The following is a 25,502-nucleotide window of genomic DNA, read 5'->3' as shown; positions in this document are numbered from 1 at the left end:
ATCCAAACCAACTGGTGATACATTGATAAATCAAAAGCTTAGTTATGTAGACAAGTGTTAGTGTCGATACACCAATTCAGATGGTGCTTGTCTGGTACCTGTGGTGAGGTAACCTTGGCTAAGGGCCAAACTCCCACCCAGTTGTTCACTCACTCCCTGATGAGAAAGCTTTTGGATTGATATCAAGGTATTGCTTACCAGTTGGTACCACAGGCAAAGGGGCCAGTGTGAAAGGCCTTTCTCCCCTCATGCATCAGGCTGGGCATCTCATCGTTGGAACTTGTCAAGTTGGTCAAGCATGAGTCTGTTCAGGTCTGTTCAGTGCATACCACTAAAAGTGCTCAGTAGAGAAGTGTGTTAATGTGGTATTTGTATCCGAGCCAGAAGGGTGAGGGCAGGGATTTCTTCCAGCAGTGACTCATCCTTTTTTGCCCTTTTCCTGATACAAAGGAGGGGGATGGACTGAGAATTGAAAATAAAGAGGCACTCATTCATAGGAGAGACTTTTTTGCTTTGACAGGGAAGCAACATCACCAGACACAATACCCTGGCTAGTTTTTCTACCTAGAAGTAAATCATTTCTTACTTAAAGATTATTGCCCTGACACAGCATACATGATTTTAATAGCAGGTGCAAACATAGGAATGAATCTGTAGGTGTCTGTTGTACCAGACCTTGCTCTGCTTCAAGACTGTGTTTTGAAAGTTGCATTTTCCAAAGGGGACCAAATGAAAGACAAATGGTAAAACTGTGCAATTTCATCTACAATGGACCTGGGTATAAGTGCCTGCTTGTAGTGAACCTTGTGACAGATGAAATAGCAGCCTTCTCTTTTTCCACCCCACTGAGCACTTAATTCTCCTCCTCATACTGCAGACATGCTCAGTATGACATTTCCAACCTCTACTTGCAGTTCTGGATGTGTTTTGGCTATAGGTTGTAGGCAATACTCTTAAGGTGCTGCCTGCTTTATCATTGGCCATTATTGATGAATACTAATTAGCACTTTTGTGTGAAACAGGATGGAGAATGACTGTGGGGTCCTTTGGATCATGTAGACAAAGCAAGAGGCGATTGGTTTTCAACAGTGAAACAATATCATGTTGAATACAGGAGCACTAGGCAACACCTGTGTCACCAACTATCCTGCAGCACTTCAGTGCCCCTGCTTAGTACCTGCTTAGTACCTGCTTAGTAGCTTTTCTGGTCCATAATGAATGAAGAGAAATTCTCCTGGCCCCATATACATAGATGAATCCAGAAGTAATGCCTCCTATTTATTCTCATGGAAACTGCAACAGATACAAAGGGCAGAATAACACTATTTGATGGAGCAAATTCTCAGTTACAAAACGCACTTATTAGTCACCACCATGCATTTTTGCCAGCAATGAACAAGATCCTGCATGCTGCACTCGTAAAAATCTGCAGCAGTGAAGGTGACCCACTGTCACTGTTGCCACTGCTGAACCACACCATACACAGCATCACTGTGCTCACAGCCACTGCTTGGTCTCTATCAACATTCAGCAAGCATTGATGAATATCAATAGGTGTAATTTTTTTTTTTTTCTATATGGAAGACACATTTTTTTCCACATGACACACCTTTGCTTCATATGCACTTCCATGTCAGACACCATTCTGTCAGACAGCCCCTCTGCTGCCATCCATCACACGGCAAAAACCTCTTCTTAAATTCCTTTATCAAAACAGAAACATGGCTGTATTCAGACAGTGTATCAGAATGCATACAATTATTTGCCATCACTTGAGTCAGCACTGCATCTTGCCCTCCCAGTGCCCTGGTCTCAGCGCACACAGTGCCAATCGCACACTGATGTTCGGTTGGTGCTGGCATTGGTTGCACACATTGGTTGCAGGGTTGGGCCGGGCTGCTCGGCAGGGCACTGCTGCTGCCGTGATGGTGTGGGGCAGAGGGTGGCTGCAGGGCCGGCTGGCCGGGCCACAGGTGGCTGAATTAATACATGCCCCGGGTTTGTGGGCTCACTTAGCACAGGAGATACAGGCAAACTTCTATAAAACTGAAGCTCCTTCTGAATCATTCTGAATATTTTGTTCTGATGAATGTAGTACCCCACATGGCTCTACTCCAAAACTTGTCTAGCATGACAAGAAGCTGCTGAGTTATAAACACTCAGCTGTCTTTTGGTTGATGTGAGCAGCCCTGAGGCAAGATGTCTGCTCTGTGGTGCAGGCAGTGTGACTGCACACTGAGTTCAAAGAGAAGGCATGGAGCTGTGCTGGCTATGGCCTTCATCTCAAGACAGCTGTAATAATAATATATGTGCCTATGTTGGTGAGACATGAAAGTATGTAGAGCTGTACCACAGGATAGTCTTGCAAAATGTAGTCTGAATGTGGCTACTGTGGACCAAAGAAGGCTGGGACTTCTCCAGTCTGGATGTGACAGGGGCCTACCAGCCTAGGCACTGACACGTTCATCTCAACAAAGTCTGTACGTGTGTAGCCAGGTTGAAACTTATGTAGATTTCTGCACTTAAACTTCCACAAAGAAGGCACAATATCTGACCACTTGGGTATATCTAGTGATATGCCTATCCTAACTTTTGTTTCCAGATAATACTCCTTGTACATACTTGAGCAATGGTGGTATCTCTTGAGATACCAGGATACGAATTATATGAGAATGGAAATATAAACTGCGCTGGATGAGACACAATTTTAAAAGAGTTTACTGTCAAATAAAGTATAAAACAACAATGTTATTAACAACTCACTGAACCTAGTAGCAGCTGTTATGGACACTTTCAGGACTGAAAGAGCATGCTGTTAGAGCAGTGCTACTGACCAGTGTGTTCGTCTACTGACAGAAATGTGCTAAGAAACATCAGAGAAGAGTGAGAGAGGAGAAAATGTAACAATAGTGAACAACACCAGTACTTCTATGGAAATGGAGGAGTATTACCCTCCAGGGCTTGATCCAGAAACTTAATCAGTATAAACACCATAAATGACTTAATCACTTTAAATGACTGTTGATTAGAGCAAGTAATCATAGACCCCATAGGAAGAAAAGAACTCTTGGTGCATTTCCAAGCAGCCACTTAAAAAGCTGCTCTTCAATAGTGGCACAAGTTCAATATCCAAAAAATTTGCAATGCTAAAGTATGAATAAAAGGTAACTATATAAAATGAACAAGCATTCAAAAGGAACTTAAAAGGAGCAGCTGAAAGGGTGGAACTATCTAAAATGAACAAGTATCCAAAAGGAAATTAAAAGGAGCAACTTTAAGGGTAGAAGCTTTCCAGGCTGATAGATCTTGTTTTAAAGTAATATAGTGAAAGCTCAGAAGATAACATATTTAAAATACCTCCCAAAACTCCTCCAGTGAGACGTCATTTAGCAGATTTTAATGAATGAGTAGTTTTAAGAAAGGTAAAATGCCATCCTTTTTTAATCAAAGATGAGAAGGGAGACCCATAAGGAGTCTACAGAGCTGACGAGAAATGGAGATGAGAAAGGACACCTTATGCTTAAGGCATCTAATGGCACAATAAAACATGAAGTACTTGCTTGCAGTAGAGCTCATTACAAGGAAACATACTAAAGAGTAAGCTGGTGGAAATGTCCCAGAATCAGTGTCCTACGGGGTCCCATAAATTGCAATTGAAGCTGAAGTTGCAAAACGACTAACAGTGGTGTATGCTGAACTGGCTTTTCTGCAGTAAATATACTGGTAAATGTGATACACCAAGGGAGAGGCACAATGCCTTTTTGTTGGAGGCAAATCATACCACTAATGATTCAGCCAGCATCACTGTGCTATTGTATTAATGGTCTTTGGGCTGATCACTCCTGACCAGTCCTGAGCAGGACCTCCAGCTTACAAAAGGTTATAGTGAAAATAAAGAGGTATATTCTTAACCTTAAAATTAATATTAATAGTAAGGCAATTCTCAATGCAAGAACAATAAAGGAACCCTACTGACCTATTTAGAAACAGTTTTAACTCAAAACAAAGCAAGTAAACATAGTTTAATAGTGTAACTCATTGCCACAGGATGTTTTGAAAACTAGAAGGATAAATAGATGCCATTTGTACAAATGTTATTACAGATGTTATTGTACAAATTCATGTAAGAAAGGTCCAGAAATAGCTATTAAAAATAGTGACATAGACATGGCTTTCAGTTCAGGAAATTCATAAGCTATGGATCACTGGAACTTGGAAATATTTATGCTAAAAAAATTCACAAAAGTAGCATATTATATTTAATTACTTTCTTATTTTGTCCAAGTATGACTTGCTTGTCATGGGAGAGTAGACTGGCTGGATCTTTGACGAAGTGCATTTTTACATTTACAAGTGATGACATTTACTTGTTATTTTTTAGCCAAAATAATTTAATGACAATTTGTGCAGTAATGTGACTGTTACCACTTTTCCTCTTAAAAAAATAATAAATAAAATAAATGGAAAATTGACAAACTGGACTCTTGAGACAGTATGTAAAGTACTGAAATATAAACACAGTAGATACATTGGCAGAGTAGACGTAATCTCTAACCAAAAGAATTATTGGTAAAGCTTCATCCTATCAGATGGAGTTAATTGTGCATCTCCTACATAACAAAAATAACAATAATAAAATAATAATTAATGTAAAAGTTTTAATTAAAGTGTCGAAGGTGTGGGTTCTAGCACTGTCCTGCTGGAAGAAATCTCTAAGTTGTTAGCAAACCCTCTGTGAAGTAATACTTCTCTATTCCACCTACAGGCATAACAGACCACGTATCCTCCGTATGAACCAGAACGTGTGTTTTATGGAACACACATTCCCTGTGGTTGATACTTTGTAGGATAGCACCATGAAATGCATTCCTAAGCCATGCATTATTGAGGTGTAGCTCTCTCATACACAGCTTTCAGAGCTGTGATGTTCAGCTTCTTCAGCAAAGCCTATTCCCCAAATGTGATGAAAATTCAAGAACTGAAGGTAGGCTACAGGACAAGAGGCTCCTGTTGATGCAATTATATAATATGCAAAATAAATCCAAGATGCAGATTCCTAGGATAAAAGAAGCTGATTTTCTTCCTGATGAGAAGCACGAAATCAGTCTTCCAAGACTACTTATCCCAACACAACTGTTCTTTTTCTTTAAAGATACATCTTTATTTTGGTGCATTAGACGACTAAGAGAAGAAGTAGACAAAATAATGCATTTTGATTTCAGTGAAGCTGCCTGCTAGAAAGAAAATTCCAATAAATATACAGAATTACAGAAAAGAAATGCACTAAACCTCATTCAAATCAAACATGGTGAAATCCAGAAGAAAAAGGCTTTTACTGCAACTGTCAGAAATTCAAGTTTCTCATTTTTCACTAAGGCACACAATAAATGAACTGAGCATGCTTTATATTTCCCACAACTAGCAATTTTCTGTCTTTGGAAACTTTTAGTGGGAGGAGTTGAAAGGTGCTGTGGGAGGGACTAAAATTCATGCTGAAGTTTTGGCTTGAGAGAGAGAATTGTCAGAGTAGAAGATTTCTTCTGAGGTTTTTCTTTTTCCCTTCTTCTTTTTTTTTTTTTTTTTTTTTGTATTGTTTTGTTTTGTTTTCAGTTTAGGATGATAAGTATTCATATTCTGATTCTTCTTATAATTCTATTTTGGAATTATGATTGTCATATTATTCCCAGGATTGAAGAATGTGGACTTTCATGTTCTCAGGTAACCTCTTACTTGTTCTTTGCTCTCTTAATATAATTGTTGCATGCTGATATAATAATTGTAAACAAAGCAATAAAGGAAAAATAAAAAAAATATTTCAACTGTCCTGACCATTCACTTTATATTCCTGTCATTCTGCATTAAGTATCTGAAGTGGCATTGATGACTGTTATGAGAAAGTAAGAAATTGCTCTCTTTCCAGCTCTTGTTGTTGTTATTACCTTTAAAAAATTGACTTTTGTGTTTGGAAGGCATTAATAAAACAGATTTGATTTATATTAATTACTTTGGAAATTCGATTTTTACAACAGCAGTGGTGTCAAAGAGGTGACAGGAGGAGGAATGGGAAGTTGCAGAAATTGCTAATTATGTTAGGAATATAGGAAACACGGATTTTCCCGTGAATAAATGGATTAAACTTAAGAAACAGTAAAAACCTGTTTTTCATTTTGTGGAATGAATATGACTGGACTATTGCATTTAATGAATTGTGTATGTGTGCAAAATTGGAGTGTGGATTATACCATCACTTCAAAAGCTTTGAATTCTGAATGCTTCCAAATATCTCCACAAAGGGGCAGTATAGGGACATTCTGCTTCAGTTGGCTGTCTGAAAGTTCAAGATTACAGTATATGGAAAGACATTCTAGAAAATAAAATAATAGGGTATAAATAACAGGCTATCTGATATTTTCAGTCTAAATAGGCCAGGATAACTACGAAGTTGCTACAGAGAAGCAGAATTAATAGCATAAAAGAATTTGACTGAACGTGGACTTCTGCTTGAAAATATCACAGTACTCTGCAGTCCTTGGGACATACTAAGCATTGTCTAAACGTGATAGTACTAGCTAGATATTGCCAGTATGTTACAGCAACTAACTCTGTATTTTATATGTGTATGCTAGGATGTGTATGAAGGTGCTAGGATGAGTGAAGATGCTTATAAAACACTGGAGTCAACAGGAAATAAACTATCTATTTCAAATATTGCTTTATATTCCTGAATTTAAATTTTGTGCAGTCTCACCACACTTAGATATTGTTTTTTAAATAAAATGTAGAGATTCATTTAGATGTAGAGATTCATTTCTGGATGTACCTGAGCACTTTCCAGCAAACTATAATTTCCAGCAAGTTATGTACTTTTGAATGTAAAAGTGCATGCATTTAAAAAAATTTATTTTCTGTGGTCTGCAACAATGATTATTTTAAAGAGATCCCATCTAACTTTCTAATTTATTTCTCCAGAGAGTGGTTTGCTCTAAGTCTCAGAATGTGAGAAATAATAACTTTTACTCCGGGGCCCTTGGAAGACTTCCTTCTCTGTTGTATCTTAGGTATCTATTTTAGGAGGGCTGATTCACTAGCTGCCTAAGATGCTGACATAAAGAAAGGATCCCTTTCTTTGCCTTCCAGTTATTGTCTTGCAACTTTTCCAGTGCTGAAGGTTGGATAAACGAGAAAGGTCTTTTTTTTTTTTTCTTTTTTTTTTTTTTTTCCAATTTACAAGAAAAACACATTCCAGTGTAACAGAATCAAGTATAAACACCATTTGTGATGTTAAAAGATAGAATTTAGTTCATGTCCTGTATGTTATATTTCTGCTGGTTGTATTCAGTAGAATCTTGAATGCATTAATGACTTTTTAAGACAAAAATGTTTTCTTACTGGAAACAATAATGATCTCAACAGGACAAATTACTGCCAGCTTAGCATTTGCAATCCATCCAGTGCAAAGCATTTTGAGCATTTTGAACTCAAGAGTCTCGTGACTGGGTTGGTACAGAAAACTCCCTCTTCCATTGAAACTAACATCAGTTTTTCTACATAAACCATTACAATTCCATGGCTTCAGTCTTATTCCTACCTGAATGACTGTAAAAAGCTGCGGTTTATCTTCTCTGTAATTCACAACTCAATGGTCTTTGTCATAGCACCAGCCAGGAGTTACAGTTCATCTTTCAATGGATGTCCTGAACATGCCTGTTGTCTTCTGCTGTAGCACACAGGTCCTAAGGTAGAGAATTAATTGTAGTTAATTGAATTAACTTCACTAGCAATTTACTTAATGAGATAATAAGAAATTGTAATTTTAAAGGTATAAGATGCTTTCTGTTGCATTTATAAATGTCTATTATAGACTTTTTTGTCCTTTACAAAATCTTCCCATAAGTCTGCATAGTGATTTTCTCTTCTGCAGAGTCAGCCTTGTGGTTGTACAGTTCCTCGTAAAGCAATAGGGAAACAGAAAGCTTTTTCATTTTTTTCTGCATTTTTCAAGCTGTGGGTTTTGTCAGAGGGGTTTTGGGCAAGTTCAGGTGCTAAAAGCATTGAGTTTGACCAGCAGACTAGACTTCAGAGTGACAGTGTCTCAGAGTGACAGTATTTATAAGCAGTTTTGACCTCCTTGGATACTCGTTAGCAAAGTAAGGCATCAGTTACACTTAGGAGGAAAATAGCAACTTAACTGCTTTGAGGTATGTTACCTAATGGAACCTTTACACTCAACTGTTTAGATTTTGAATCCTACTGCAACTTAATGAATCATTCTTAGCTTACTAGGAGCATTCAGCAAGGCATTTTTGCACTGCCTTAAACAATATCCAGGTACTATTACTATAGCACAAATTACTTTATCCAGTATAGGAAAGAGAAAACAAAAGATCACTTCATATTTATGCAAGTATTATGCAAGCATGAAAATATACAGTTGTGGTTGAATGATGGCAAAGGAACATACAAGTTTTTATTATGTATTGTGATTTTTTTTCTTCTTCCTTATTTTAATGACTTGTCTTTAAAGCTTGCATTATATTCTGGTATTCAAAAGTTAACTACTCTGAGCTTGGTCTTCAGACCTCACCCAAAAGCAAATACATCTATCAACCAGGATTCCCTATAAAAGCACAGGGGAATCCCAGCCTGCAATTGATACTGTGTTTGTGCTCTACTTGCTTTACAATCCACATTGTTTGCAGGCTGTACACAAAGGAACAAGCTTATGCCAAATTTGACTCAACAGCTGGTAAAGATCATGAGCACTACATTTAAAAAAAAAACTTTCCAGAAAACTATGAAATAGTATGTGTATTGTCTGCCTTTAAATGTAGCAGCATTTCCAAAGTTCACAGATAAAGAAGAAATGAATGAAGAAACTGAATGTGGGATTTTCCTGCAACTATAAAGGTTATTGGCAATAAATTTTTGATATAGCTGTTGCCCGTTCATGCTACTCATTGTTAAAATATGTAGTGTTTCTTGTCTGGATATTTATATCATGGATCAGACTGTTCTGATTGAATACTACATACTGCAAAACCAATGATATAACACAGCTTTCAGGCTACTAGCTCAGCTGACATAAGTTGACATTCATTGTTTTTTGTCAAGGTAAGCAATTTCTATTTTAAAAGTAATCTTAAAACTCTCACCATAATACATGAGTATCTAGTGTCTGGTTTTCTTGGACTGAGATATATCAGCATGAAGACACAAGAATGGAAGAATCACCACAGGTGTTTTTGTGTGCGAAGGTATACCCAGTGACTGGAGGACACATGTAAAAAATATGAAACATATCCTCTGCTAAAATCTGCTGTTGTGCAGTGCAACCCATGAGAGCACGCCGTTAATAGAAAGCCTGGGTTTTACATCCCTTCCTGTCATTGACTTACTTGCATGGGCCTAGTCAAGTAATTTACCTCTACAGTTTTCACAAGTACAAAATAGTGCTGACTTTTCTGTATGATGTGTCTTAATTAGATTTTTTAAATTTGCTGCCTTGAATACTATAATTAAATATTAAGTTTTCATTAGTCAAATTAGTCATACTTAAGCAGCTCTCAAATCACTGTATTAGAGTGATATTAACCCATTTTCTTGCCTGCTCTGCTCATAGTCAGGAGAGCTGCTGTTTAGCAAATTTATGTGATGTGTGGTCTGTGTTTTACAGGATCAAAGATATGATGACAGGGATCTATTGGCTTTCATGTTTCTTGCTGTTTCCTGTTATCACCCTATTTCCTCACCTCTAGAAAAGAAGAGAGTCAGATACACATACAAACAGGGACTTAAACTCTCAAATGTTCCTCGCAGTTAGAGGATCTATTACCACTTCTTTCAGGAGAGGTGAAGAAAGGTCTGCAGTTCAAAACTTGCAAAAAAATGTAGCAGTAGCTCTTATTTTTTTTCTTTCTCACTTCTCCTTCCTCAAGAACTCTGGGAAAAGGTTACAAGGTCTTGAAGGAGATGAGCTACTGGAGTAGCAAAAGCAAAGGCACTACAGACAGTCATGAAAGTCTGGGGCACAACTAGTTGATTTTGAAACAGGACCTGACAAGATGTCCTGAACTTCAAATACAAGGCACTGCTACTTATAATTCAGTCTGAATTGTGACTTCTAATCATAAAATCATGGATGGTTGAAGTTGGAAGGGACTTCTAGAGGTCATCTTGTCCAACCCCTCTGACACTGAAAGGAGAAAGCCAGGACTGTGTCTGTCTGAGTTTTGAATATCTCCAAGGAAGCAGATAATTTAGGCAGGACAAATTTTGCAGAAATAGGTAGTAACTTGTTCTAGACAAGGTGGTGTGACCTAGCTGGAATTCTTGCAGTGAAATCAAGAATTGGCTTAATTTGTAAATTTACTGGAGCTGGCAGTACTATACCTATTACTTTGTCATGTTGAGTTATACAGTTTTGTTCTACTACTCTTGACAAAATGCCTGTGCTTGTGAGAGAATCAGGAGTGATCTAAAATGAGAAGAACTATGAAGTTTTAAATAATTCCTTTCTTAAGATAGTCTTTGATAGTCTCCTGGCTTTTTGGTGTTTTCCCCAGCATTGAGGAGCTCCCAAATAGGTAGGTAACTTGGACCAAGGGAAGGAGGTAAAATGTTTTCTATTACTGATTGAAAATCATTTTGGGAGCCATGAATTCCCACATTCCTGTAAAAACCAGGAACCCACATTTGAAGTTGTATGTGTCATGTTGCCATCATCCCCAGAAGAGATGCCTCATTTTATACATCAGATATTATATTATTATACAGATCAATTATAGCTATAAAACAGCCCAGCCCAGATCCAAGTTTTTTGAGCAAAGGTGCCTGAATGAGATTCTAGTACCCTGTCCAATTTCATCTTGAAAACTTCCAATGCTGAGGACTCCATCCTGTTCCTGAGTAGGTTGTTGTAGTGATTCGTTGTTCTCTCTGTGAAAAATTTCCTTCTTATATAAAGGATAAACCATTCCCCATAAAACTTATACTCCTTCAGCTTCTCCATGTGGCTTTGTGTGAGGAAAGAGCCTCTGTCCTCTTTGTAGCCATCCTTTAAGTACTGGGAAACTATGAAAATGTCACTCCTGAGACTTCTTTTCTCCAACTAACTTCTTCAGAGTTTCCTTGTAGGATAAATTCTCCAGTCATTTAATCATCTTTGTAAATGTTTTTATAGCACTTTTCTACTTTCAAGAAAACTTATGTATTTGTAAAACTTTTTTACTTCAATTTTGATAATATTTATTGGATGGTTTTTGAAGAACAATACAGTTATTTGTCTTCTTAAAAGTTTAGATGAAACACAAACCAGAAAATCTTCCTAAACAGTAGTGTTCGGCAGAAAAGGTTCCAGAATAGCTCTGAACTACTTGTGTAGGAATGATCATAGAACCAGTAAATTCATGTATGCTCAGCTGGCTCATCATATCCCTGACTCTGCCTTCACAGCTATCTGATTTTGCTGGGCTTGGATTTTGTGAAGTTGTGAATGATCTGGAAAGTCACAGTGGCTAATAATGCTTAGCACTCTAATAGATTGCCTGTGGAGCTTGTAGAGATCTCCACACATGCTAGGCAGATATAGATAAAGGTCATTCTTCCTAAAGCAGAAGTACTGGGCAGATGGCATCTTGAATTCTTTTCTAACTATAGTATCTCTACCTTTATGTGCAATTTTGTCTTTTGGGGGATCTAAAGACAGTCATATTCAATTCATAATTAACTTACTGCTTTGAAACAGTCAGCAGAGCCAAAGACCTGTTTTCTTGTATTGTACGTGAAGTCCTTTCAGTATGCAAAATATGGGACTCACAATTTCACTCAGGAAGTGTCTGTGCAAAAATGAACAAAGTTTAAGTTTCACTTAGCTAATGATCAGTGGCTCTTTCTCCTGCAGGAAAGTGTTTCATTACTTTGAATATGTGTGGTAAGTTTCAATACCTTCTGGAAAACTGATTGTCTTGAAGTTGTCTCTACTTGCCTACATATTTTCAGAAAGTATGAATCATATAAACACCGTTGTACAATACTAGATGTGCATTCATTGTCTTTTCTTGGAAAACACTGAGGAAATAGAATTTATTAAAACTGTCTCTAATGTTGTTTTTCCTCTTCATTCTTATATATGAAAACTTCCTTGGTCTTTTCCCCACTTCCTCATCTCCCTGATCTGCTATTCTTTCTCCTGTGATGGTAATGATTTCTCAATTTCTTTTAAGATATTAATATCTTTTATAATGATTTTCTGATTTTCCTTCTTCTACTTTTTAGAAATTATTATTATTTTTTAATTTTAGCAGTTCTCACTGGAGTGTCTAGCTTAATACTGAATTTTGATCAGCAGTGTATGCTCTTTTAATTTTGTCCCCTTGATTTTCATATATTATTTTTCTATAGGATATCACAGAATCATAGAATCATAGAATGGCTTGAGTTGGAAAGGACCTCAAGGATCAACAAGCTCCAGCCCCCATGCTGCATGCATGGCCACCAACCTCCATATCTAATACTAGACCAGGCTGGATAGGATACAGAATACCGTTTTAAATCTTGGTTACATCTGTGTTAGCATCTAGTCTGCTTTTGTAACTTATTTTCTCATCCACCTTGGAGAAAAAGTAATGCATACACTTTTTAGGAAAATGTGTGGTATAGGTCATTTTTAGTGAGTAAAAGCTATTAAAAATGAGATGTAGGCTGAAGAAGCATAGGAAGGTACTGAACACTGGTGGGTTCACTAAGATCAGACCGTGCCCAGGAATCATTGCTGCCTCTAGGGACAACTGCATGATCAGGAGAGTCAAGTGAAACAATGCTGCTGTTGTAAAGCTGGTGGAATCCTTCCTCTTTGGAACCGTTTCTTTTGGACCTCTGCCACCTTTAATTGGACCTGTGCTAACTTTAGCAACTACTGATTCACCAGATAAAGTTGAACTAGCTTATTAGTCCTTAGTTGCCTTTTTTTTTTTAAACCTCTTCTCCCCAAATTGAGTTAACTGTATAAAAGTGAAATGGACTAGGTAATGACTTTTTAAGTGATTATTATTTTAAAAAGTTTTTATATGATTTATTCTTCCTTAGAATTTCCATTTTCATTCCTTTGTTAATTATCTCAAATTGCAGATTTTTCAACTGAAATGCCCATTATAGATATTTTCTTTAGAGTTTTTCAGCACAGCTAATGCTGTCAGGGGAAGATTGCTTTGGCTTTTGTTACTCCTGGCAATACACGCAGGGAATCTGGTATGAATTTTTTGACGTGGATTAAGACTTTCAGGTGCCATTAAAATATAAGTTACTCTTTAGTGAATAAGTCATCTCTCTCCAAAATCTTCAAGCATACAACAGCAAAACGGTTTTCATCTACATACGCTAAGACAACTTTCCTTTCTCTGCTATGGTTAGAGTGCTTCTGTAACTCAAGCAAGCACAATTAGAGCTAGTCAGATATCTTTATCATGAACTCTATAATGGAAGCATTTCATTAGCTGATAATATGGCACCAAGGAGGAATGCAGACCTCTCAGGATTGCCATCTGAGACTAATCTACTGCTGCTTCTAGCATGGCCTGAGGGATCATTTACATGACCTTATCTCCTTACACAACAACATAACAAGCTAAGGCTAGAATAAAACAAAATCAACAATAAATTTTTTTCTTACCAGGAAGAACTGTAATCAGAGGTACTCCTAAGTTTATTTCAGTTTCAAATTTTTCTTTGTCTAAGGACAAGAGGGAGAAACACCGTATTTGTGGAACCTGCAACCAACAGAAGCATGTTCCTGTGTTTTTCACCATGGTTTTGATGTGTGTCTCTGACCTGATTTGTGACTTTCAAAGTCTTGAAACTTTTATAGGAAATTATTGCCAAGTTTTCTTACTTGTTCTAAGTTTTGATATGATTTTGTGAACCACACTGGCAGAAATGGAAAGGCATTAGCAAGCTCATTTTTAAGAATTCCCTCTTTTCTACACCCAAAAATTTAGGATAATGTCTGTTGAACTTTCACACATTCTGTAATCCAGCTCATTTTCTGTAGTTCTAGGTGATTAAATGCAGGCCAAGTGGAAATTGTGAGACAGCGTTAAATATCTGCTAAGACAATATGAGAAACCTGAATGTTCAGTGTCATGATGCCCCATGTAAGTTAAAGTAAGAAGCTAAGCACAAGCTTAATCTGAACTCCACTCTCTAGAGCCCACACCTCAGATAAGGAGCCCCCTCTCTTGAATTAGGAGCCATAGTTTGGCGTTCTCTCTTCAGGGTAGCTTCTGAGTTCCACTCCTCCAAAGTTTCAGGTTTTCTTTCTGTTTTGTTTTCCTGGTGAAAATGGAAATAGCCTTTGAAGTAAGAAACAGATCTTGCAATTGAATGTTGAAAGCACTCAGTTTTAAAATTTACCCTCTCTCTTCCCTGTTTTTCTCTCAAACCACCAATTTTTCATTTCATACAGTATCAGTGATTTGATAGGAGGTCTGGGAAGCTCTTGTTTACTGGGGAAGCATTGCAAAAAAGAAAACTTGTGTGAGGTTAGAACTTCAGGCTACAGAAGGTGTGGAACTTGGCTGCCTCTTGAGGTCAGGATTTGAACACCCACAGTATAACAGCTGGAACATACCCTTGTTCTGATCATCTTCTCCAGCACTTCCATTTTAGAAGAGAAGCTACACATGATCTTTGCTAATTTGATTTCTGTTAAATCTCCTCTAGCCACCTGCTGCACTGGGACATGGGTGTCTCATAAGTGAGTGTCTGCTATCCCAAGGAGCTTTGATGTGAGGTAGATGCCATTCCAGCTCAGTTCTGATAATGAACTACATAACCAAGGCTTAAGCATCCAGGGAGCTTTTAGATCAGAAAGATCCTGTAGGGTTTGGTAGCAATTAATTACAGGATAATTAATATAAGGTATTACAGATCATGGTGTTTGGTTGTGATTACTGCAGCTTTCTTAAGTGATGTTTCAGGTACCTGAATCCTCTTTTAGATTTGGGCCACAAAACTGACCTAATCTCATTTTGCAAATGACTACGTTTCCCTACTAGTAGTAATGAAAAATTCATAAAGAGAAATTGCATACTTGGAAATTGTGTTAGTGGCACCTTTCTCATGGGTAGAATTAAAGTTTGTATACACAAATAGTTTCTACCACATTTAAATCTGAATCAAAGTTCATTAAAATGTGTGGAAAGAGTTTCAGTGACTTTCAAAGGTTTGCAGTTAAAACCATAGTGTTCTGCAGTTTGTGAATGTGAGCAGGATGGCATTTATCATTTGTAAAGGCCACAGTACACTGCAGGACAGTGTTCTGCTCCTGGAAATGACTCTAAGCAAAAGCAAAATAGCTGACCATAGCAGAATGGCGAGAGCCTTGCTGTGTATACCAGCACACAGGAGAACCAGGCCTGTAAGCGCTGGGATGCATGAGAAGACAGTGACTGGAACAGGAAAAATCCTTAGGCCTTCCAAAAGAAATAGGCACTGCCTCCAGCAGCAGCAGGAGGAGCAAATCCAGCCCACAGGGTCTCTTTCCATAATCTTCAGTTATTGCTTGGTTGTTTTTTTTCCTTCCTTCCTTCCTTCCTTCCTTCCTTCCTTCCTTCCTTCCTTCCTTCCTTCCTTCCTTCCTTCCTTCCTTCCTTCCTTCCTTCCTTCCTTCCTTCCTTCCTTCCTTCCTTCCTTCCTTCCTTCCTTCCTTCCTTCCTTCCTTCCTCCCTCCCTCCCTCCCTCCCTCCCTCCCTCCCTCCCTCCCTCCCTCCCTTCCCTCCCTCCCTCCCTCCCTCCCTCCCTCCCTCCCTCCCTCTCTCCCTCCCTTCCTCCCTTCCCTCCCTTCCCTCCCTTCCCTCCCTCTCTCCCTCCCTCCCTTCCTCCTTCCCTCCTTGTGGCAATCTCACTACCCACTGGTTTCAGTCAACTTCTCAGTGCTGTTTGTGCTGCTGTGGGATCTGCTCTATACTTTTCTTGTAGCCTCCTCTGGGCTACAGAGATCATTATGCCATCCAAACCTGTAAGTACTGGACACCAATGGATGTCTAAAGAGGTTGTAGAACCTACATCCTTGAGTTTTTGAAGAAATGGTCAAATTCATGTCTGACTGGTTCTGGTATTGGTCATAGTACTGCTGCTTCTAGCAGGATTCTGGACCTAGTGACTTATAGAGACTCCTTCTGCCCAAAATTTCCTTGAGTCCATTTTATCATCCTCTGTATGCAAAATCCAGTCATTCACTGAAATAACCATTAATTCAGTATTAGATTGTCCCTGTCTCATTGTTAGACTAGAAGTGCTGATTTGGTAGATTAGTTGTCCTTTCAAGTAGCGGAGTGGTCTGAAATTTTTGACACTCTGTGTATGGGATGGTGCTGATTTACACCAGCTGAGAGTATGGCATTCGAAGTGCATTGTAATTTTACTTTGTCTATTGTATGCAATTCTGTTTTGTTAACAACTTGTTTAAATGTTTTAGGAAACATGACATCAAAATAATTGACTTTATGTATTTATTTATTTTTGGATTTTATTTCTTTTTTTAAAAAAAAAAGAAGAAGTTAGAGCATGCTGTTGCTCCAAGCAAATTCCGTTTCCAGTCCTGGAGCTGAAGCTGACAATAGATCAGGCAGCTTTTATTTCAGGCTGTCATAACTCCCGTTGGTCCAGTAATTTTAAATGCAAGTGTTTTCTTTGTAAGTTCTTTTTGTATCATAGGATGATTTTTATGTACTTCACTTAAGTTCACTTAAACAAAGCACAAGTTGGGAATATTCTTCCCAGTTGTGAGACCTCAATATATGGTTGTTTTGACCGGATATTCAGTTATAGGATGAAAGCATGGCTTGCAAAGAGTTCCCAGAGATACAATTACTGTGCTGCTAAATTCTTCCGCTTGTTCTGTCCTGCAAAAGGGAGACAGCTAAAGGTCAGTGGAAGTTATTTGCCGCATGCCATGTCCATGTGGCGTATATAGGAATGGGATTCCTCTGTATCTGTACAATGCTTGAGGAAGCATGTGCTGTCTTGACACGAATTTCTGTTGTACTTGAATAGTAGCAAGTAAACAAAAATCTAAGAGTCCTGAAGAACTTGTGTTAGTCATATTACATTATCAAAATACTCCTAGACTGTAAAGGAAACACTGACTTTCAGTTTTGACAAACACCAGGTTGTGGAGGATGGAGTCCATACATTTGCATCACTGAAGTTTTACTGAGAATTATCCAGTAATCTTAAACCCAATATTCTTTTTCTTGTTTGTTCATTGTCAGCTAAATGAACAAGGAAGTGTGAACATAGCATTAACACAGGCAAGAAGTTAAGTTATGCTATTGGACATGGGACAACTCTTACCAAAAGGTGTGTGGCCTCATTATCCCTGGTCCTGAGCTTAATATCCTACTTTTCAGCTGTGCTTATCCTGTCAGTTTCTACACTACATTAATGTGATTGGCTTGTTCAGTTTGGAATACATGTAAAGAGAGTAATTTCTGCTCAGAGCTGGATGATATATACTCATGTGACTCAGAAATGCTTTGTTTTTAGCATTCCATAATAAAATCCATCAATCAAATGCTCTTGTAGAAATAGTAGTGCAAAGTAGCCAAAAACATTGCTTTGCTGTAAGTTCTAATGCCTATTTCTTTTCTGCTTGGACATCAGTCCAATTGTTTTCTTCAGTGATTGCATAGCTGCTCCCATTATATGCCATTCATGTGTATCTGATTACCACACTGTCAGTAAAAGTTGAAGAACAACCTTGTGGTTTGCCAGAAAGATAGTTTTACCTTGGCAATGAAAGTAATTACAGATGACATCAAAACAAGCACAGACGCTCCTTTAGAGAAAAGGTCTCTTGGGGACAATGCATCAGTATAACTAACCAAATCCATAGCAGTTCCAAATGTTCATATTATGTGTATTAATTGTTATAATTCCTCTAGTTCTCAGTAAATATTATAATTGATTAAATTGCTAAGTGTGTTCGGTAGGTAAATTATTTTTCATTTTCACTCATTAAGTAACATACTCCTTTGCATAAGTATGCGGCCTTGATGTAATTAAGATTTTGTTTAGTGGCACAGGAATCATTATGTTATGCTTTCTCTTACTGTAAAGGATTCTGTTTCCTATATTTGGTAAGATAATACAGGGATGATTTTATACCTGTCTTAAAATGAAATAAAATAGCGTGAGAAAAATTCCCCGAGGTTTCAGTTCTCATCATCATGAAGGATATGTAAAATGCAAAGTTATTATCACCTTCATGTATGAAAACAGCTCTGGGAAATGCTACAGTATATGCAGTTGTTTCTATCCATGAAGTTTTCCCTAGATGATTTGGATATGAACATTTTGGTAAGAAATTGTTGTAATGCGTTGAAAGTCTAAGATCATGATACAGCTCTTAATTTTCTCTTTTTTTTATCCAGGGGCTGTCCACCCCTCAAAGACCTTTTTTCCTCATGAAAGTGACTGAAATCTCATTAGCGTTTTCAGGTTTTTCATTAGAGACCTTGACAAATCATTTAGAACTTTTAAAAGTCCAACATCTGTAGGCACTTTCCTCCACAAACTGAATGGGATAAGCAGATGGAAAAAGGAAAGGCTGTTGTTGGATTGCTTACATGGGAAGTGGTAAATAGGTCCCTCTCTGTACTGCAAGATAGCCACCTATGCAACATGGCTGAGACAGTGAATATTACAGCTTAACAAGGCATCAAATAAACCCTTGTGGAAAACTCTTTTCAGAACCGTACATGGCTCTGCTCACCCTATTAGGAATAAAGTAGAACAGAACAGAACAGAACAGAATAGAATAGAATAGAATGGAATAGAATAGAATAGAATAGAATAATTCTTCAAAGGTCATCTAGTCTGACTGTTTGATCTCAGGAAAGATGTGTTCCCATAGACATGAAAAGAAGGAAAAGCTATTTTATTAGAGGAGGATAAAAGAGCTTGGCTCTCATAGCCTCGCAAAACAAAATCTGAGAAAATTTAAATTACTGTCTGCAAATAAGTGGAAAGTAAATACCAGGGTGGAAAGCATCTATTTAAATGAAAAGCCAACAAACACAATCAGAAATCAATGCAAACTAACCATTATTGTATTTACTTTAGAAAATAAAAGTTTGGTTGCTGTCAGAGAGCAGAGCTTCTGGAAAAGCCTTAGCATTGGAGCAGTACAGGCCAAAACTTGATTTGAAATGTTTTTGAAAGGGATTAGATGACTTGGCATTGTGGTTATCAAGGGACTAGACCCAGTGGTCTGTAATATCCCTTTGAATTCTGCATAGAATAAGATGAATTTGTGTAGAGCAACCTCTCTTGACTGGAAATCAACAAGAACTTGTTTGGATTCATCAACCTCATGAGCTTTTTGCTTTCACCTTGAGCACCAGTTATTGCAAGACCCTATTCTGTAAGACTGCATACAGCCTCATGCTTGCTTTTTATGGCAATTAAAGAATAGAAATTACTGGAATAGAGGGAAACTTCATAAAATGGTCATGTTCCTTTTCCTCTTCTCTCTGATAGTTTGGCTTTAGGTAGGAGTGTAGGTAATAGCTTTGCCATTGAGAATCTCTCAAAAGATTTACTTTGCTTTCCCTGACATTAATGCAGACATCTTGAAAGACTGAATGTTGAATGTCTGACAGCCTGGCCCAAATTATGTTCAAAATACATTTTAAAGCATTTTCAGGCATCTTACCGCTCTTTTTGGAATTGTGGAAGAGCTGCCATGAGCTCTTCTATGAACCAGGTATAGCAGAGTTAGTGAACAGACTAGGAAACAAAATTTACCCCAGACTCTTTCCTGTGTTGACAGATCATTCAGGGAACAATTTCTACAGTTCTGCTTTTGCTTCAGTGCCTGGAGGTATAAAAGGAAGTGGGAAATAGGTCTAATCTTTGTTTCTTTTCCTCAGCAATTTTATTTCATGAAAGAACTCCTTGAGCCCTCATATCCAAATCTTCCTCTGCCAATCTTACTTTCTGCTCTACAGTCTTTAAAAGCACAGAGTGCTATTACAGTTGAATTAGATTGAGAAGTTGCTGTGCTAGCTGAAAAGTTGGCACCACACCTCCTATTCAGTGTGATGCATATTGGTGGTGTCTGTTCAGATAACCTCTAGCTACAGTTGAGTAATACCACAAGTGGGGAAAACCCTAGAGAAATAGGAAAATCCCTAACTGTTTGTACATTGTGTAAGTGTATTTTGCTTAGGCTATTTGCCAAAACAGATATGAATCAGAGATGTCCTCTGTATTGCACTACATTGTACCATCATGTTCAAGATTTCATTTTTGCATAAAAGACACCCACAGCATTTGTGAAAGGAGAAGAAAATTTCCATTCTGGTTTTACTGTTATGTTTTTTTTATTGCATTCATCACTGAAAATTCCTGAAAACAAAAGATATAGAAAGTGGGAAAGGAACTTGGTTCATTTCTTTGAGTTCTTCTTTGAGAAAAATGGTCTCGCTTTTGACTATTTTGCGAAATGATTGTAAAAGAGGAAAAAAAACCCTATGGCATTGTGCAATAAAAATAATCACTTATTAAAAAAAAGAATTGAACTGTGACCGAATGCTTGCTTTAATTGGTAAGTGTTTGAGCAAATGCTTGATTATTTATGTAAACCTTCCCAACAGCTCCTCATCCAGAACTAACCTAAGCACCCAAGAACTACAAAATATCTCCTGACCAGAACAAAAATCACTACTGGATATATTACTTTTTCCCCATAGAGTAGATGAGTAAATAGATACAAGATGTTACTAAAAAGTGATCAGAGATTAGGATTCATGTAAACAATAGTGAAAAAGAATAATTAATTGGGATAGAAGATGTATTTCTGCATCATCCTGCAGCCCCAGAGAAGTTGGTGATTTGTTTTCTCATTTGTAACTTAATTTATTTACATACAATTTGCATTTTTTCAGATGTCAAAACAGGGCATCTTAAACATTGGTCTTTGAATATAGACTAGATGGTCTGATTTTTTCAGATTTTTTGTTTAGTTCAATGGAAATGTTTTTTTATTCAATGAATTTTTGTACTGAGATCATAAAGAGAAGATAGCAGACAACTAGTTTCTTCTGAGAATTTTTTACTTGCAGTTGGGATCTCTCTCAAACCACCTGACAAGAACATTTTCAGTAGTTTGGCTGTAAAATGGGAAGTTAAAAATACAAAGGTAATTTACTAAATTTTCAACTTCATTAGAGATTAATTCCTTTCAGTGAGCAGTAGTTCATCAATTTGCTGATCCAACTGTTAGATTTTCTTAACAGAAAGCTAGCTCCCTAGCTTGCTCACTCACTGAATTGTTTGCAGTTTGTTTTTTTTGCAGTTGTTTACTTGTCTGTTCCATTTCCTAAGGCCATCAAGAACCTCAAGCAAAAGAGGCTGAATTCAAGTTGTCCTTCTGTGTACTCCTGCAGGGTCTGATTAGAAATTAATTCAAAATCAGGGCTTTGGAACTGCAATTAAAATTCCAATGGAGTTTTCTATGAGTTGGCATGTTCCACTTCTATTAGATTAGTGTTACACTGAGTATGTGAGAAAGCTATAGTCTTCTTTCTGTTGATGAATCTGCATTGTGAAAATCAGCAAACTACAAAGAAAGTCTTTCTACAGAAATTGTAAGTGACAAATATATCAATCAACACATTGCAACAGAAATAAGGTTACATCAGTTACAGTTTTTTACTCCTTCAGGGGATCTGAGGAATTTATGAAACCATTGAAATAGAAGTACCCCACCTTTAGAACAGTTATATAAAGAAGTTTGATTTCCTTGGGGGTCCTGATGGATGAAAAGCTGGACATGAGCCCCCTGACTTGGTGTCATCTGTAAACTTACTAGGATGCACTCAATTTCTTCATCCAAATCATCACTAAAGATATTAAACAGGATGGCCCCAGCAGTGACCGCTGTGGAACACAACTAGTGACTGGTCACCAGGGGGATTTAACTCCATTCACCACCACTCTCTGGGCTTGGCCCTCCAGCCAGTTCTTTACCCAGCACAGTATATACCTGTCCAACCCGTGGGCTGCCAGCTTCTCCAGGAGAATGCTGTGGGAGACAGTGTCAAAGGCTTTACTGAAGTGTAGTAGACTACTTTGACAGCCTTTCCCTCATCCCCCATCACTCAATCATACAAGGAGATCGGGTTGGTTAAGCAGGACCTGCCTTTTGTACACCAGGTTCTCTAGACCTGATTCTCTGGTTGTCCTGCACATGCTGTGTGATCTCACTCAAAATATAACCTTCCCTGACACTGAGGTCAGGCTGACATTACAACCCTTCTTGTAAATAGGAGCCACACTGGCAAGCCTCCAGTCCTTTGGGACCTCTCAGGTTTACCAGGAACTCTGACAGATGATGGAAAGATGGCAATTACCTCTGCCAGCTCCCTCAGCACACTCGGGTGGATGTCCCATGGACTTGTGACGATCCAGCTTGAGTAGTAGGTCTCTGACTGTTTCCACCTGAATTGTGGGGAGGTTTATTCTGTTCCGCATCGAAGATTTCCAGGTCAGGGAGTAGAGTACCCTGAGGATAGCTGATGTGACTTTTATGGACGAATGTAAAGAAGGCACTGAGAACCTCATCCTTTTCCTTATTGCCAGTGATCACGTACCCCAACGCATCCGGTAAAGGATGCAGATTCTCCTTAGCCCTCCTCTTACTGTTAATATATTTATAAAAAAGTTTTTTTTTCCCTTTTGCTGCAGTGGCCAAATGTAGCCATGAAGAACAGAAACAATTCTCAACTACTATGGGTTAAGACCATACATGTGTACAGCTACCACAGGGCTGTCATTTCACACTTTCAGAAATAACATTTTACAGCTGTGTTTATGAGGTGGACAGAAAGACCTGTGGGTGACAGCCACATAGAAGACCAAGTAATAGTTCTTTTATGACAATGCTAGTACTCACCCAGGCTGCCGACTGTATTTGTATACAACTTGAGAACTTCCAAATGTCTGCTGAGAGACTTTTGCTGGCTCTAAATCTCACAGACTGTTGGCTTACTGACAGGATCCTGAAATACTTTAAAAGGAATAACAGCTGCCAGTGCATCTGAGAGCAGAGGAGACAAGGTGATGCCTGCTTCTTTTGCAGTTGTGACAAAAGCATCTCTGTGAATAATGCACTGATTTTTAAAGAAAATGTAGAGGAATATGCTTTACACCATACACCAGAAAGGAACGCTAGTAGAAGTGTTATGTCAGAATGCCAGAACTGCAGGAAAACATATTTTTTGGTTTAGTAGTAGCCTGTATTTAGAAAATGATACATAGTATTCAAAATGATATTTGCTATTTTTATATTCTACAGAATTTTGATGTGTGGTTGAGTGTTTATTTTACTTGGAAAATGGGTGTAGCCTGTCTGAAAGACAGCTGGAAACCTGCTCAAATCTCAATGTCAGGTTCACTTTGCCTCTTACAAAAAAACTTACTCACTTGACATGGTAAGTATTGTGCCTGAGTAATTTCAATTTCAGGATTACGAGCCAGATAGTTCTCAGAAATAAAATGGCAAGTCCTGTTCCTCAGCTTCATTTGCAGTTGATTGTAATATGTCCTGTTGGCCTAATGTGACCTTCCTAAAACTCATCTAATATTCAGAAGTGTTATAGATACCCTGCACTAAAAAATCACTAGGTTTCTTTGCCTGATTTATTTATACTTATGTATATTTATATTTATAAATAAAGTATTGGTAATTTTTTTTTTTTTTTGATCAGGCAGTGTCTCATTGAGGTCTCTATTTGATGGAACTTTGGACTTGTAATGGTTACAACTCAGTAGAAAATACATGAAAATATGGATAACACTGATCTTGTGTCCTCAAACTTATCTGGATATCATATTAAGTGTTTGCACTGTATTTGAAAATGTGTTCTGATTTCAAAATCTATTTGTGTTAAAATGTGCTTACTTTTTAAAAAAGTATGTTTATACTTGTGTATAATGATTAAATAATATTTATTTTTATCATCACCTCAGAAAACCTATTATAATATATATATATTTTCTGTTTGCAGGGGATTCATTGTAAAAGCAAACCTTCCAGTGAGTATATATCATTCACTTTTTGCTACATTTGTTTTTGAAAAATAAAGATGATTTGTTGCAGATAATAGATGCACTTTCCTGGTCACTTCAGATCACTGTGTCATAGAATCAAAGAATCATAGAATCATAGAATGGCTTGGGTTGGAAGGGACCTCAAAGATTATATAGTTCCAATTCCCCTGTCATGAGTAAGGTTGCCTACCACTGGATCAGTCTGCTCAGTATCCCCATCAAGCCTGGTCTTGAATGCCTCCAGGAATGGGGCACCTACAACTTCTCTGGGCACCCTGTGAGTAATGAATTTCTTCCTAACATCTAACCTAAATCTTTCAATTTGAATCCAAGTTTCCCTGTACACAACATAGGAAATTGGTAGGCTGTAGTAAATAATAGGTTAATAATAGTGCATTATTGGTTAAGGTTTCTTAACCATAGATAGTCATTGGGAGCATTTGCTTTGACATTTCACTCACATGTTTACATTGCTTTTATTTATTATTTTTGGCTACAGTAGCAATATAGACTCTTGAATTTTCTAAACTCTGAAGCCTCCATCAGTCACTCCTCCAGTGAGCAGACTTGCTTGACAAGGAAGTACAACGCAACTGCCTTGCAGGCTGTCCCCTTTCAGGGGATGGTTGTACCTGAAGTCTCAGCTCTGAATGCTGCTTATCTTCAGCAAGCCTTTCCTGGATTCTCATGGCAGAATACCCATGGACAGAGAGAAGCTCTATTTGAAAACCACAAGCATGTGAGGTTCTGGTGCTATAGGGTGGGGCAGTGAGCTGGATGACAGTTGTCCAGAGTCTTATTCTGAAAGCATGATGTTTACCGGACACATACTGTTGAGGTGATGGCTTTGGGAGGGATGCAATTAAAAGTCCCTCTTGAAAAAGTCATTACCTTCTACCAGTAAAGAGGTTGAACCATCAGTGACTGGATCAGGCTGTGAATGAGCCTTATTTGGGTTGGACAGCTGACCTGCTAGTTGCAAAAACTGCATGGAAGGAGGCACAGAATAAGAGATAAATTGGGACACTGAACTTTGCCAAGCTTTTGGGTAGCACAGGAGGAAATCAAACCCTATAACTCTGGCCTCTAAGGGAAGGACACTTGCAATACTGTTGGTTAGGAGCTAAAATAATTGCTAGGTATTACACAAATGCAAATCTAGATAGTGGAGACACTACTGGTAACAGAAGGTGGTGATTCATTCTTAGGGCAAAGTGAGTTATATGCTGGGAGGAAGGCAAGAGGGGTTCTTCCTCTCCTTTGCCTGCCAAAGGTATCACCTTATGATGTGTATGAGCTTAAACTAGCTGTTTAACTCTGAGCTGGATATACTCTTTGGGTCTGTAGATCTTGTAAACTCAAGATCCTTATCTTGCAATACAGTGTACACC

At 37.9% G+C, this 25,502-nt stretch overlaps 1 protein-coding gene across 4 annotated transcripts in view; it reads left to right on the top strand.

Annotated features, from left to right (window-relative positions):
• Positions 1-5,546: 5,546 nt before the first annotated feature.
• IL17REL (interleukin 17 receptor E like) overlaps positions 5,547-25,502 on the top strand; it is a 43,360-nt gene continuing 23,404 nt past the window's right edge. For 2 of the 4 annotated variants that reach the window (XM_031614820.2, XM_031614812.2), the window contains exons 1-2: positions 5,552-5,718; positions 24,069-24,096. In XM_031614820.2, coding sequence (XP_031470680.2) covers positions 5,617-5,718; positions 24,069-24,096 — 130 coding nt within the window. In that variant the 5' untranslated portion in view covers positions 5,552-5,616. Of the gene's footprint in view, positions 5,719-24,068; positions 24,097-25,502 lie in introns of all 4 variants that reach the window. The other 2 variants (XM_031614827.2, XM_090136681.1) reach the window with 2 other exon arrangements.

This window comes from Phasianus colchicus, chromosome 1, assembly GCF_987193195.1.
Source record: "Phasianus colchicus chromosome 1, bPhaCol1.hap1.1, whole genome shotgun sequence".
Classification (NCBI taxonomy): domain Eukaryota; kingdom Metazoa; phylum Chordata; class Aves; order Galliformes; family Phasianidae; genus Phasianus; species Phasianus colchicus.
This window is presented reverse-complemented; position numbering and strand designations above follow the sequence as displayed.